Below are 14677 nucleotides of genomic sequence, written 5' to 3'. Positions count from 1 at the left end.
ACTTGAATAACCTGCATTTTCAGCAGTAATTTCATCTCCATCTCAATATATTGGACTATATTTTTTCAAAGTTTTTATAGCAAAAATCACACGTCATAGACAAGTGAAATTTGGAATCCATAAAAAATAAATGACCTGTTTAGATTTTCATGCCATTATTGTGAAATAGTTTTAGTTCGAATTTTATTATACTTTGATTTTTGGGGTCTGCTGGGGGGGGGGGGCATAAAGGTTTTATAAACACATACATATGTAATTTATATGTTTGCAGGGATTATTTTTACATTTGTTCCCTTGCATAGGTGAATATGTGCATTCACTTTTTCACCTAACTAAATGCAGATGTGTGGTTCAGTCACACCTGTATTTTTGTTTTCTGAATAGTCACCTGAAATTACTGTATAAATGTCATGTATAATGATTGGTCACTTGGTTTCTGTGCAGTCAGGTGTCTTTTGAACATTCAATGGTTACTTGCTTCTTTAAGCAGCAACTTTAGTTGATCAATAATAACACCTTTATATATAAAAGGAAAGATGAAGAAATGTAATATAAATGGATACAAACAGTTACAAATATAAGCTCTACCACCCCATGAATCCAATATTCCCCTAAAAACAAAAATGTGTCTTTTCCGCTTACATTACATAGACAAAAGGCAATAAGTCTCGCCCATTACCTCTTCTTGTTGCCTACAGGTGACGTCACTTTTAAGATTTTGTTTTGAACTGACATTGTTCACTTTGCCTCCTGAAATCCATCCCATGCATTAAGGCATGTGTTATTTCTGATGCTTTAATGATTACTGTACCGGGGATATACATTACTTTTTTATAATTTTGACCATAGTTTTGTGAATTTTGTCACCTATGGTGAGTTATTATCTGCATTCTCTGACAGAATGGTTCTAGGCAGCTACGTTGTATGTAAATGTGTTGAAGTTTGTTTTTGCACACTCTGCGCATTCATTTAACACATTTGGTATAGTAGATGTCTCGGGCGTTGATAACACAGTTAACTATGTAGCGTTTCTTTTCTTTTCCTACTATGTCATTCCTGAAGTAACCATCATGACTGTTTAAGCTGAATGTGATACGTCTTATGATGTGTGCTTCATATGTACAAAGATACATCGTCAGCTACATGTATCATGTATACCAATTGATTGTAGAATATATGATCAACAGTTTTAAGGAAAACAAAGTAACCAGGAGTAATATGCAAAATCAAAGGATCAAGAGTACCAATCTTTTTTATATCAACATTATACTGAGTCTTTGGCCAAGTGGGAGACATCATTACAGCTGGAGAATTTAAATATTCTGTGGAGTTTCCATCCACCTTTAGGCAACCCAGGTGTTGTAAGACCTCCCACATGTCCAGGTAGGGCCCTTGGGGCTGTCAGATTGGGTGCATGGGTATGTACATGACTTGAATTACCATTTTCACTTCCTTTCTTCTTTCTCTGTTTCAGTCTAGAATTTAAACACTTTGGAGAAGTTTCAACCCAATGATCGGCAGCCCAGGTGGGGTTCCACCACATATCTGAGTATGGCCTATGGGCCTTTAAGACTGGTGTTTATAAATGACTTCAATGACCCATGCTATCTAGCTGCACCTCAGTTTTGATGTCATCTTGGCTTCTGACCTTGGCATCCAATTGTCTGACTCTCGATCCATACTTTTTAGCTGCACCTAAGTTTCAACGCTGTATTGGATTCCAACCGTATCATGCAGCCATCTGACTCTTGATACATACCATTCAGTGACCGTATGGCTTCTGTTAACTATTGTCCTATGCCTTGTCAAGGTGAGCAATAGAATGTTAACATTACTAGAGATCTTATTGATAGATCTGTTCTTCCCTACAAAGTTTCCATTATTCCAGCAGTACAGCCATCTGCACTGCCATCTGTCCACCTGACACCCATATTGAATGTGTTTATTTTTGACAAGCTGTCCAAACCAATTTGACAACTACATCGTTTGGATACTGCTAGCTATTTACTCACAGATTACCCTATTGGATGGTACCATGGCAGTTTTAGAGATGACAGATATGCATCATCTATGCCTCCTTGGATATATTGTATGGATATCAATCTAGATCATGGCCAGGACAACCCACACACTAAGTGTAGATATAGGTGGATTCATGCTCTGATCCCACCATAGAGCAGATGAGTATAGCTTTATGGTGGCAATACAATTTATTGGGTGTTGCCAAATTCAGAATGTCCTGGGCACCTTTGCAATAAATAAATTATTATTATTATTGTTATTATGATTATTATTATTGTTATTATTATTATTATTATTATTCCCCCTCTTCTACACTGGCATGTAGGTTGAAGGTCTCATTTGTTTTTTGACAAAGAGGAAGCCAGCCCATCTTTCTCTGCATTCCAGAAATGTTGAGGAAATTGCAGGGAGTCTGTATCCATGACCAGTGACTTAAGCAATTCCAAAGCCTTATTTTTTCTTCTGAAAATCAATTTCAGTGTTCTTAGCAATATCGCTGGTATAAGACCCATTCCAATGCCTTCTCCACATAGAATTAGAAAAGGTATATATGTTGTAGTCAGTCTGACTTTGTTTACTTCTATTTACTTTTGCAACTCCTCTGGTTGTGTTGTGCAGCAGCAGATCTTATCCCACTGGGTTTGCTCTACATGTGCCCTTTGCAGAATAACTTGCTACCTCAAGGGCATCCTCCTTCCATGCTGCTCTAACATAGGATCAGCTTAATGAGTGAGTATAATTCCTGGGCCAGTGGCACAACCATGGTTGGTTCATGATAGGAATACCCTAACAGTCACACCAGGATGGGATTTGACTGTGTGTACAGATGCAAGCATCTATGGTTTCGGAACCCATCTGTTACTGGCGTTAGACTCTATTGTTACGAGTCTATGCTCTTAAAATAAGTAAAACAAAAGAGTGAGAAACAACAACCTTTGTAAACTTCAACATATAATGTATTTCCCTTGAATACAAAGTGAAAATAAAAAATAGAACTTGTGGTATTGTTAGTAAAATCCCCAAATAAACCTTGAATTAAAGATGCAAGTCCTAGAAATAAAAGCCCTGAATAAACTTAAGTGGAAATCCAGACTAAATCCAATGCTAAAAGTGTTGATTTGTCTGTGGTGGCCTATCAATTGGTGTTGTACCAACAGCCTTTTGTTAAATCCAGGTTTGAATTCACTATAAATCCCAGTAAATGTCTCTGTCCAAAATGTGTTTTTTTTTTTTTTTTTTAAGAGCACTCTGTATATCCAAAGAAAAATCACTTGAATACTTTCAAGAAATAAATTCCAAATTAACTACTGGACACAGCAATGATAGAATTGATTCAGCTAAATCTTAAAGCACAAATGGATAATTTTTCCAGTAACAAGATTATAGTCTTCTGTGTTACCGCAGGTCAAAATTAACATTTTAAAAAAAATTAAATTACCTATTGTAAAATAACCTCCTATAATGTTCATAATGTTGCTAAAATTATAATATAAAATTTGTATTAAGCAACAAGTGGACTAGGCAGTTCATTAAGAATTTCCAAAGTTCTAGACTCAGATTGAGATAAACATGTTTACTACAAAACCAAATTGAATAATTCAGGCCAGGTAGAAAATGAACTCAGTTTTAGACAAGGTCAAGTCCAACATATAATGTCACATTTTCAATAGCATATAATAACATTAAAAAAGATAAATAAAAAATAACTAACAAACAATGTAAATTAAATATATTAACACCCCTCCACATAAAGAAAAAGAAAGATTATTGTAATAAAGCTTTCTTTTTACTATTGGTCAAATATACATGGGATAAAAAATTACATAGGATGAAATCTTATAAATTACACAAGTTATGCAAAATATAATATACAATTTCTATCGATATGAAAGTGCATCTACTTTTTCATTGTCTTTTCCTTTGATGATAATACTGCATTCCTGCAATCAAACTCAACCTTAATAATCTCTGATTTTTGTTTTTTATCTTGCCAATGAAAGTACGGGGGATGTTATTATTGAACACAATAATCTGAGAAGGAGCCAAACTAATATACACTTCAAAGTATATCAAAGCCAAACATTTCTTCTCAGTTGTGGAATAATTTCTTTGGTGCTTATTTAATTTCTTAGAAAAATAGCACACTGGATGAGCTAAACCATTTTTGTCTTCTTAAATCAATACTGCAGCAACCCCAACATCACTTGCATCAATAGACTTTTAAAAAAATTGAAATTTGGAGCTGAAAGAACTTGTAATCTCTTAAGTATGGCTTTTAACATATCAAAAGCCTCCTGACATTTTTCCGACCAATGAAACTTGATTTTCTTAATCAATAAATTTGTGAGGGGTTCAGCAATTATGGAAAAATTGAAACAATATTTCCAATAGTATCCAGCCATACCTAAAATTCACATCAATTGCTTTTTACTGTGTTACATGTTTAGGCTCAAATAAACAGTAAGACAATAAAGAATGAAAACAACAACCTTTGAAAAAATATACGAATTTATTTCCCGGGAGAAATTCTGTAAAAAATGGGGAAAAAATGAACTTAAGGTTTTAAGAATCAAATCCAAAACTAATCCAAGAATAATCCAAGAATACATTTTTTGAAGTCCTAGTAACAAAATTTTCTAATGATTTATTGTTCTAATTTTGATATTTCTCAACGGAATTGCATCTGGGAATCTTGTAGATGCACACATTATGGTCAACAATTACTGGTTGTCTGACTTGATGTTAGGTAAGGAAGTACACAATCTGCTATTATTCTGCTAAATGGTTCATCAAATGCAGGAATAGATTGTAGATGAGCCTTAGGTATCCTCTAATTGGGTTTTCTTACTATTGACAAGTATAACAAGATCTACAGTATTTACAAACATCATTTTTAATGTTTGGCCAATAAAAATGATTCAAGATCTTGTAATATATCTTATTGATCTCTAAATGACTTGCCAAAGGAGTTTCATGGGCCAAACTAAGAATTTCCTATCTTTTCATGGGCCAAACTAAGAATTTCCTATCTGCATGATTTTGGAACTACAATTTAATAGTTCACTGATCAGTTCTCACCAGCAGGGTCCCCTGGTGGTCTACATTTTGCTCTTAAGGGCCCCATTTTTAGCAAAAGAACAAATAGGTTCTTCTGTGGCTTCAGTGTCACTAATGACCCTCTATAACAAACAAGAGATCTCAGGATCTTTTTTCCATTTGATGATACGTGATTGTCATTTGTCACCCTGATTGGAATAAAGAGAATGAGCAGTTAAAAGAGGATCACTGTGACCAATACCCTTTGATTGATCCAAATAATGAGTACAAGTAACCTCATCAAAAGCCTGATCAATATGTGTCAGCTAAATGAATACTTTCCTGATGAACATCATTCTCAAGAGCTTTCTTTGCCATTGCTTGTGTAACTGCACAAACTGGGTATAAGTTGGGTATTTCTTTTTCAATAGGATCGGCTTTCAAATCCAAACAAGGCTTGTCAGTTACAAGAGGATTAACCACAACCTTATCTACAGCTAGGTCATTACTTATTAATAAATGAATACCCTTAATGGGTAAAGAAAACACTTTTCCAACTGTCATGGGTCCTGAGACCAGGTCCAATGATAAATTTATGCAATGGAGAGGAACATTAACAAAGCCGCAGTATACTGCCATTAGAAGACTTCTCAGAAAAAGGCCAAGTTGACGTGAATAGTTCATATTTCTCCACAATAAAATCAGCATGTGGTTTGTTTGATCTAACAAATGTATTGCTTCAGTACATGACTGTGACCTTGACCTCTTAGAAATTAGAGCATTTGGAATAGGTCTGTCTTGATTCTCCTGCATATCTTTCAATTTGTGGCAATCAGAAATAGGTATAAGGAGGAAGGGTTAAGGACTTCTAATGAGTCTTATCAAAAACATGATTGGTAAAACTTGCGCCAGTTGGAAATTTGGAATTGCTCATATTAGGCTGAAATAGATTTTTACCAGACCACTGCTGAGTGGAAGACCTAATGACAAGAGTAACTTTATGAGCTAAAGAATACTCATGAACAGCATTTTCTAAAGTTTTGACATTATGCTCATCAAGGGAAGTCTTAACATCACAATGGACTCAATTCTTGAACTCTTCAACTAATATGAGTTGTCTGAGATTTTCATAATCTTAATCAACTTTCTTGGCTAAGCACCAGCTATCAAATAATTGCTTTTATTCTCTTGCAAATTCAACTTTAATTTGTCCAGTTTCTTTTTAAAAGTTCCTAAACTTTTGTCAGTAAGCCTCAGGTACCAAATCATATCCCTTTAAGATGCATTCCATAACCAGATCATAATCAGCACTTTGCTGTACTGACAAGGAAGTGTAGATGTCACCAGCTTTGCCAAAATGTGCCCTTTGTCCAATGTTTTTCTTGGCCATTTAACATTTTCAGCAATTTTTTCAAAATAAGGAAAGTATTTATCTACTTCTTTGTACAGGGGTACTAACTCTAATACTAACTTAGTATTCTTAGTAACATCAAATCTTGAATTTGTATATAAAGTGTGGATTTGCAGTTTACTTGCCAGCTCTAATTCTTTTAATCTCTCTGCATCTGCATTTTCTTTCTTCCTTCTCCAACTGCATTTGCATTTGTTTCTGTCTTTCCTCTTTCTGCAACTGAATTTTCTGTCTATATTTCCTCTTTATCTAACTGCATTTGTTTCTTTCTCTTTTTATAGCTACAATTGTATTTGTTTTTCTCCTTTCTGTAACTGAAGTTGCTTTCTTGAAGCTCAAGCTTTGTTAACTCAGTTTCATTGTTGTATTTTAATTTTAGTTCCATAATTTGCAAGTTTGACCCAAATGGGGACTTACTAATCAAATCCAAAGCACTTTATATCCAAAAAATACTTTTCAACCATTATTGGACCATGCTGTGTTCAAGAAGCCTTTGCTTCAGAAATATCCTATTTTCTGGCAAGCTGGAGCAAATCATCCTTTTTCAAGGAGTCTAACTGTTCATCCTTAGGATTTGAAATAAAGGTCTTCACTTTAGATGGCATTGTAAAGGCTCATCAGTTTCACTATAGATTTCTAAAATTTGAAATAATACCTGGAACTTCCAAAATTCCAAAACACAGTGAATTTAAACTTCAAAAAGAAAGTTTTCTGAATATTTTAGAGAAATTCACATCCCAAACTCCCAATTTTCTATTATCAGTCTATGCTCTTAAATAAATAACAGAAAAAAACAAGGAGCAGCAAGCTTTGTAAAATGAAAAAGCTTGCTAACAAGCAATGCAAATTAAATGTACATAACACTATCATCGACCAGTGGGGTCAGTTGGACACAGGTCAACACATCAATCTGTTCTAAAAGAAGACTATCATCAAATTCTTTAATTTTTGGATCAACCATCTTCAAAACAAAATTATACTCATCATGTCAGACAAGTCGGCAGCAGTGACATACCTCCTCAAACAGGGTGGTGCCTAATCTCCCCAACTCTACATTTGAGTCTAGGCATTCCACATTTGCTGCACACAATGCACAATGACATACAGATCAGATATATTCTTGGAAGACCAAGTGTTGTGGCTAACTATCACTCAAAAAGAAACAGATTCTCCATGCAGAATGGTTGTTGTTGTTGTGGGTTTTAATGTTATTTTCAGCACATGATAGGCTATGCATATTGGCCAGTATTAATGGTAGAGGGAGAACGCGGGAAAACCCAGGAACAACTATCGACCCACAGGAAGCTACTGGCAAGCTTTCTCACATGCCCACATTGGCCGAATCCTAGACTTGAACCCATGCTGACTGAGATGAGATGTCAGTGTTTAAATTAATGGAGAGTGCTTTAGACCAATCGGCCACTCGGGGGCCCCTATACAGAATGGTTCCCCCCCCAATCTATCAGTCTTAATCAGATTTGTCATCTGTAGCAGCACCTCATCTTTTTACAACTAGATGGAATCACAAATTCATACAACATAAACTGTATGTCTCTTTTGAAGATTTAATCTACCTAAAGTATTTTATGCAGTTCTTTAAATTTACGTTTTTTGAACTTCACTATTAGTTGGCACTGTTGAGTTTATAGCCACAATTGTGCTGATGTGCCATTAAACATACATACACAAATAAATACATACATACGTATGTACATATGTACGTATATGCATACATACTTTCGTCTATCCACCCATGCATGCATGCACATATGCATACACACACATACATACATACATACATATATGCATACATACATACATACATGGGAATAATTCCAATATGTTGACCCAGATAATGTAATACAATGCACTTATACTAACATGTCTAAAGAAATTGCTCCTTAATCCCACTCCCATTTACCAGGTAATTACATCTATGGAATGAGAGAAATATAACTTTAAAAAAATTCTTGTTCTGTCTTTTTTAGGAAATGAGTTACATGTGAGAAGTTTGAATCGATGTCTACTAACACTGGTGAGGGATATTGATTTTAAGGCAGTCTCCATGTACATCGAGATGATGGAACTTTTTGATGAAACAACAATGCGTGACATCTCGGTAAGAATAGTGATTCCTACAGATTTTATTATCTTTCATATGATTTGTTATGGGTTATAGAGTGATCTAGAAGTGACTTGTAGTAGTAGTACCTATGTGGATCACCTTTCGATAATGTCATACTTGCTTATGACGTAGATTTTGCATAGCCTTATACTTACCATAAAAGCTAAAATTTTGTATCTCTCTAAATTTGGTACCATTCCATTTGAACTTCATGTAGTTTCTATTAATATTGAAAATAAAATAAATTGTAAGAAATTTTAAAAATCTGCCAAGTAATCTATTTCCAAATCTGTGCTTCAAGGAGACTAAAAATCAATGGAAATAATAACAATAATAATAATAATAATAAAAGCACTATAGAAGAAAAACTTACTCTGAAGCATCATCTACGATCATAATGCTAATATTTAACTCTTAACCTCATAGAACATAGTTACCAAGTGCAGCGCACTATAAATAGAACACCTGTTACCTATTTGACTCCATACACATAGGCCTGCCTGTTAACTGTTAAGCAATGTAGTGTATGTTATGTTTAACAGCAATTTTAACCATTTTACATTTTTGGTACACATTATGCGTGGAAAAATTTAAGAGTAAAGTTTGATTGTTATAGCTGTGTAATTATTTTTCACGCAAGAATTTTTTATGTGCTTTAAAATCTTGAGAGAACTTGTTCACCGTTAAGTCAGTCAGACCGTGTGACCAACCGTAGCTACCATTTCTCATACTCGAAATTTACAAGTTTTTGTCCACATCTACATCACTAAGTCATCTGAATTTGATAATTTATAAAAACTAATTGCTGCCTACATCAATATCAGGCCTTTACCTAAGTTATTGAGTCTTTCATAGTTGTGATTCTGATCGTGAAAACGTCATTAAGTACTGAATGAAATCAGTGACCTACATTGTGGAGAGTAGAGATTATGAACCAGTTACTTTAAATAGCAGATATTGACTAGAGCATAAACAGTGACCACATGATCTGACATAATTATCATTCGCAGAAATGAATGTAGTATTTAATAGGGGGGTTTCCCGAAGGTGACGCTGCGAAAACGGGCTTAAAATGACTGATGTTTACAGCAGACATCAAAAGGCGCTTCCATGCAAATGGAGTAGAGGTGTCCAAAGGCGCTTGCATGAGGTAAAGGGTTAAATACATAATTTCTAGAAGCTGAATTTCTGTGACCTTGTATGCATAATTTCCATGCCCATTTAGTTACTTTCGTGATGTTACATCATAGTAGTGACTCCAGCATCCAAGCTGAAAGTTGTTAGGGTACATTTCATGAGAAAGACAATGCCATTTTACATTGACAGGTGTAATAATGCACTATGAAAAGGCTGTGGATTAAATATTGTTTCTGTTCCTATTGATGAAGTCATAAGGCAGTGACACATGTGTCAGATGTTGGAATACAGTGCAGCCTAGTAAAACTGCCCCCACTGCATTCTATTTTGAGCAAGAATAAAACTGAAGATGGAGATCCAGAGAGTTGCTCGGTTTCAGACCAGCCCGCAAACATCGATCAAGATTCTGATTATATACCTGAGAGTAAAGTGTGTGATGTGTAAGCCACAGAAAGCGATCATGATTGTGTTGAGTTACTACAACCATTTGTCAACATTAGACCAGTAGCAAAGAGGAATGTATTGTCCAAGTCAAACGTATCTTGGAAACTGTGATAACTGTAAATTCCATCTGTTAGTCATGGTCACACTTCTTCATGGTACAGCCAGAATAAGTGCCAGAAAATGCCATTGGGTAATTTGTTGCTATCATGTGCTATTTTAGTCTTGGTAACTGTGCCTCTCTGATCATCAGCTTGTTCCATGCATTGAATTGTGTGTTAGAATATGTGATGAATACAAATATCAATCTGAAAAGATGCTCATGCAATGTATAAATCAATAACTACATACATATGTATAATTTGTCTCCACATTCCAGCTGAGGTATTGAATTTCTTATTTTACAAACTCTAAACAATGGTTATGTGGCAGTAACCTACATTCAGTACATTCATTCAATCCAAAATATTAATACTGCACTTTTCTTTTGTAACAAAACAGTTATAGTATGACAAGTGAAAACTTAACCAAGATTTTGGACTGGTTAGTATTGCATCACAGGATCTGTCATCTCATCAAAACTCGGCAATCTTCAGAATCATGATCTCTTCTTCATAGTACGAGTTTGTCTTGTTAATTCTTTTCTTGTAGTATGGCTGATTTACACATAACAATGTGGTATCACTAGGAGTAAGCCAAAGTTGATAATAAAATAAAAAAAATAATAATGACCTTATTTAAAGAGGGTAACACAATTAGCTAAGAACTAATCTACCATGAGGCCCTCATACAAAGGAATTTATTTATTTTAGCTGCATCTCTGAAGCCATGGGATATATTGGGTTTGGAAGATGGAAATAGAGTGGGCATTTCTAATCTCAGCTGGAATACTATTCCAGAGCAGAGTTCCACAGCATCAGAAACTTTTTTCAATAACTCCTTTTTTTGGTTTGGGAATTTTATACTGTTTGGTAGATATGGATCGCAGGTGGGGAGTATTACCAGGTAGCCTATACTGAAAGAGTGATTGTAAATATTTAGGAGCACTATTATGGGATATCCCGTAAATTAATTTGGCTTTTCTCAAACAGATTCGGTCTGTAATAGGTAATATTTTTAACTTACCAGCTGGGGCCCCGAGTGGCCGAGTGGTCTAAAGCGCTCACCATTCCGGATCACTGCCATCTCACCTCTGTCTGCGTATGTTCGAGTCCAAGGCTCGGCTAGCATGGGTACGTGGGAAAGCCTGCCAGTAGCTTCTCGTGGGTCGGTGGTTCTTTCCTGGGTTTTCCAGGGTTCTTCCTCCACCAGTTATACTGGCCGCCATATATGGCCTATCTTGTGCTGAAAAATGGCGTTAAACCCTAGAACAACAACAACAACAATAACTTACCAGCTAAATTTTCCTTGCTTTCTTTCAAGATAGATATTAGCCCTAATGCTCCTTTTTGAAGATGTACCAGCTTTGCTATGTTTTTATCATTTGAATTACCCCATACTGTATTACAGTAGTCTAAATACGGTTGTATGTGACTGTTATAAAATAGTTTCCTGTGCCTTTCAGGGAGAAAATGTCTTATCCTACTGAGAAGTCATAAACTTGAATTGACTTCTTTACTGATATGTTCAGTCCATGATAGGTTATTATCTACCAGAACACCAAGTAGTCTAAAGACCATTTGCAAATTTCTATCCTTCCATGTGAGACAGAGTTCATCACTATCAAGATTTGTCCTTTTTAGCCATGTTGAGATAAGTAATATTTTAGTATTACCAGTATTTTCCACCATGCCATTGCATGTGCACTAGTTTTCCGGTTTGTTTAGGGCATTCTGTAAAGAAATTTTGAGTTTATGCTTCGTGTTTTGGATGTCTGACAATGTTGTGTCATCTGCATTGAGATCTGTAGATGATATTGAGTCTCTTAGTAAAAGTGGTAGGTCATTAATAAATAAAATGAATAGTTATGGACATAGAATTGAGCCTTGTGGTACTCCATATCTAATTGTTCCAGGTTGAGACAACATTATTTATGTAAACATGTTGTGTTCTCTCACCTAAGTAGGAAGTAAACCATCTAATAGTTCTTTCATCACATTGGTAGATTTTCAATTTCTTCAAAAGGATTTCATGATCCACCATGTCAAAAGCTTTCCTGAAATCTACAAATACAGATCCTATTATTCTACCTTGGTCAAGTGCTTGAAGCCATTTATCAGTTAGGGAGATCAAGGCAGTCTCATAGGAATGTTTCTGCTTAAAGCCTGATTGATTAGGGTGTAACAGCAAGTGTTTTGGCTAAATATGACATGAATTAGTCATGGACATGTTTTTCAATCAATTTTGACAAGTTTGGTAGTATTGACATTGGTTGGTAGTTGTCAGCATCATCCTCAGAACCAGATTTGTGAATAGGAGTTACTTTTGCAGTTTTCCATATTTTGGGGACAGATGAGGTTGCAATACTTAAATTAATTATGAATGTTATGCTATCTACGTCAGAGGCAAAAGATTTAATCAGCCATAGACCAATTGATCAAGTCCTGTAGCTTTCTTGGTATCAAGTTCACTGAGACATTTTTTAACAAAGATTTTTTATACTGGTGGGATAGAGAAACCTACCTTCTTAGAGATTTTGCTGCAGCAGAACTTTTTCAGTTCATTAAAGGTGTTTTCTATCACTGGTTCTTTTAACTTTGTGGTAATGTTGGTGAAAAAAAATAATTGAAAACATTTGCAGTGTCAGTGTCATCAGTGATTATGGTGTCATTTACCAGAAGTGAGTGAATTTAATTTGTCTGATCCTTGTGTGTTCCTCCAGTGAGTTCACTGAAGACTTTCCAAATGGAGTTTGTGTTGCTCTTTTTGTTTTCAAGCAATGATTGATAATAAGTAGTTTTAGCTTTTTTAATCCTACTTGTTCTTTTATTTCTCCATAGGGGCCCCGATTGGCCAAGTGGTCTAAAGCGTTCTCCGTTACGGATTACTGCCATCTCACCTCTGTCTGCATGGGTTTGAGTCTCGGATTCAGCCAATGTGGGTATATGAGAAAGCTGGCCAGTAGCTTCTCGTGGGTTGGTGGTTCTTTCTGGGGGTTTTCCCGGGTTCTTCCTCCACCATTAATACTGGCCGCCATGTATAGCCTATCGTGTGCTGAAAAATGGCTTTAAACCCTACAACAACAACAACAATTTCTCCATACTTTATATTGTACATGGTTTCCAATAGCCATGAATTGGTCTCATGTTTTCATAGCATCTAGGATTTCAGCAGTATTGAGCCAATTAGGCTGAATTTCAGTCTTTACTTGATGTACTTTTAGTGGTGCATGCTTAGAGACTACATCCATGAATAAGTCAGTCCACACCCTCAGAGCTTCACCTATGTCATCCAAATTTTGGATCATATTCCATAGAACTTTATATAGGTCATTGAGAAATTGTTCTTCATCAAAAAATTTTAAAAATCTGTAAGTGATCGTTTTGTGTGTATTTTTCTTATTTTTCTTGCATTTAATCTTTCTTGTCAAAAAAGGAGGATAGTGGTGACACTAAGACCAACATTCAGTACATTAACACAAGCCACATTGTCTGGTACGTTGGTATAAATGTGATCAGTAAGAGTGCTTGATTTTTCTGTTACCTTTGGGGGCTCATTTACCAGCTGGTCTAGGCCTAATAATTCAATAAATTCCATCCAGTTGTTCCTTATTTGAGTATTGCGGAGGTCCTTTTTTATATCTCCGAGTATATATGTTTCTTTCTCCTGTGCAAGAACATTTTTCAATTTTTTCAAAAAGTTCTCATTCCAGATTGCTTTGGAGGAAGGTGGCCTATAAATGAAACCAACTAGGAATGATTTTGCATTATTTTGAAAATTTCCCCCTAGATACTCTCAATTTCATGTGACTCCAAGTCAAGTTGCCTTTCTACATTTACATCTTCCATAACATATACAACAAGACCCCCTTCCCGATGTCTCTCTGTCCCTACGTAATGGTTTATTGTAGAATTGACAGTGAAATAGATCATCATTGTAGTTAGCATTTAATTTGGTTTCAGTGAGTCCTAAAACATGTATATTATTTTCCTTGGAAGACAACATTAACTTAACCTGGTCTATCTTTCCCACTATACCTTGTACATGTAAGTGACCTATGTTAAAACCTTTTGTATTTAGTTTCATATCAATTCTGTGTATGTCATGATGCAATGGGGTACTCACTGAGATTGTCTCCATACTACTTTTATCATTCTTACATCATATAATTTCTATCTTTATTTGTTCATATATATTAGCTCAAATTCACATAAAAACCCTGAAAATCCATTAACTTTTGCATCTACAATAGTGTCCATTGAATAGCTAGTCAAGGGTCTCATTAGGTACATTTAGATTTGTTGTAAATGAAGCATTGGCATTCTCCTCCCTGCAAGCTTCCTAAAAATGTATAATAAATTGATGGACAAAAGTCTTTGTTTGTGTTCGTATTTATGGCATCTGAA

The 14677-nt window shown here is 35.3% G+C and overlaps 1 protein-coding gene across 3 annotated transcripts in view; it reads left to right on the top strand.

Moving 5' to 3' along the window:
- LOC149783206 (uncharacterized) overlaps positions 1–14677 on the top strand; it is an 87971-nt gene that overhangs the window by 19907 nt on the left and 53387 nt on the right. For all 3 annotated transcript variants that reach the window (XR_016413579.1, XM_089931443.1, XM_089931442.1), the window contains exon 5: positions 8458–8588. Coding sequence is in view for 2 of the 3 variants with exons in the window: in XM_089931443.1 (XP_089787569.1) it covers positions 8458–8588 (131 nt within the window). In the remaining variant the exon portion in view is untranslated. The remainder of the gene's footprint in view (positions 1–8457; positions 8589–14677) is intronic.

This window comes from Sinohyriopsis cumingii, chromosome 14, assembly GCF_028554795.1.
Source record: "Sinohyriopsis cumingii isolate HCF-2022 chromosome 14, ASM2855479v2, whole genome shotgun sequence".
Classification (NCBI taxonomy): domain Eukaryota; kingdom Metazoa; phylum Mollusca; class Bivalvia; order Unionida; family Unionidae; genus Sinohyriopsis; species Sinohyriopsis cumingii.
This window is presented reverse-complemented; position numbering and strand designations above follow the sequence as displayed.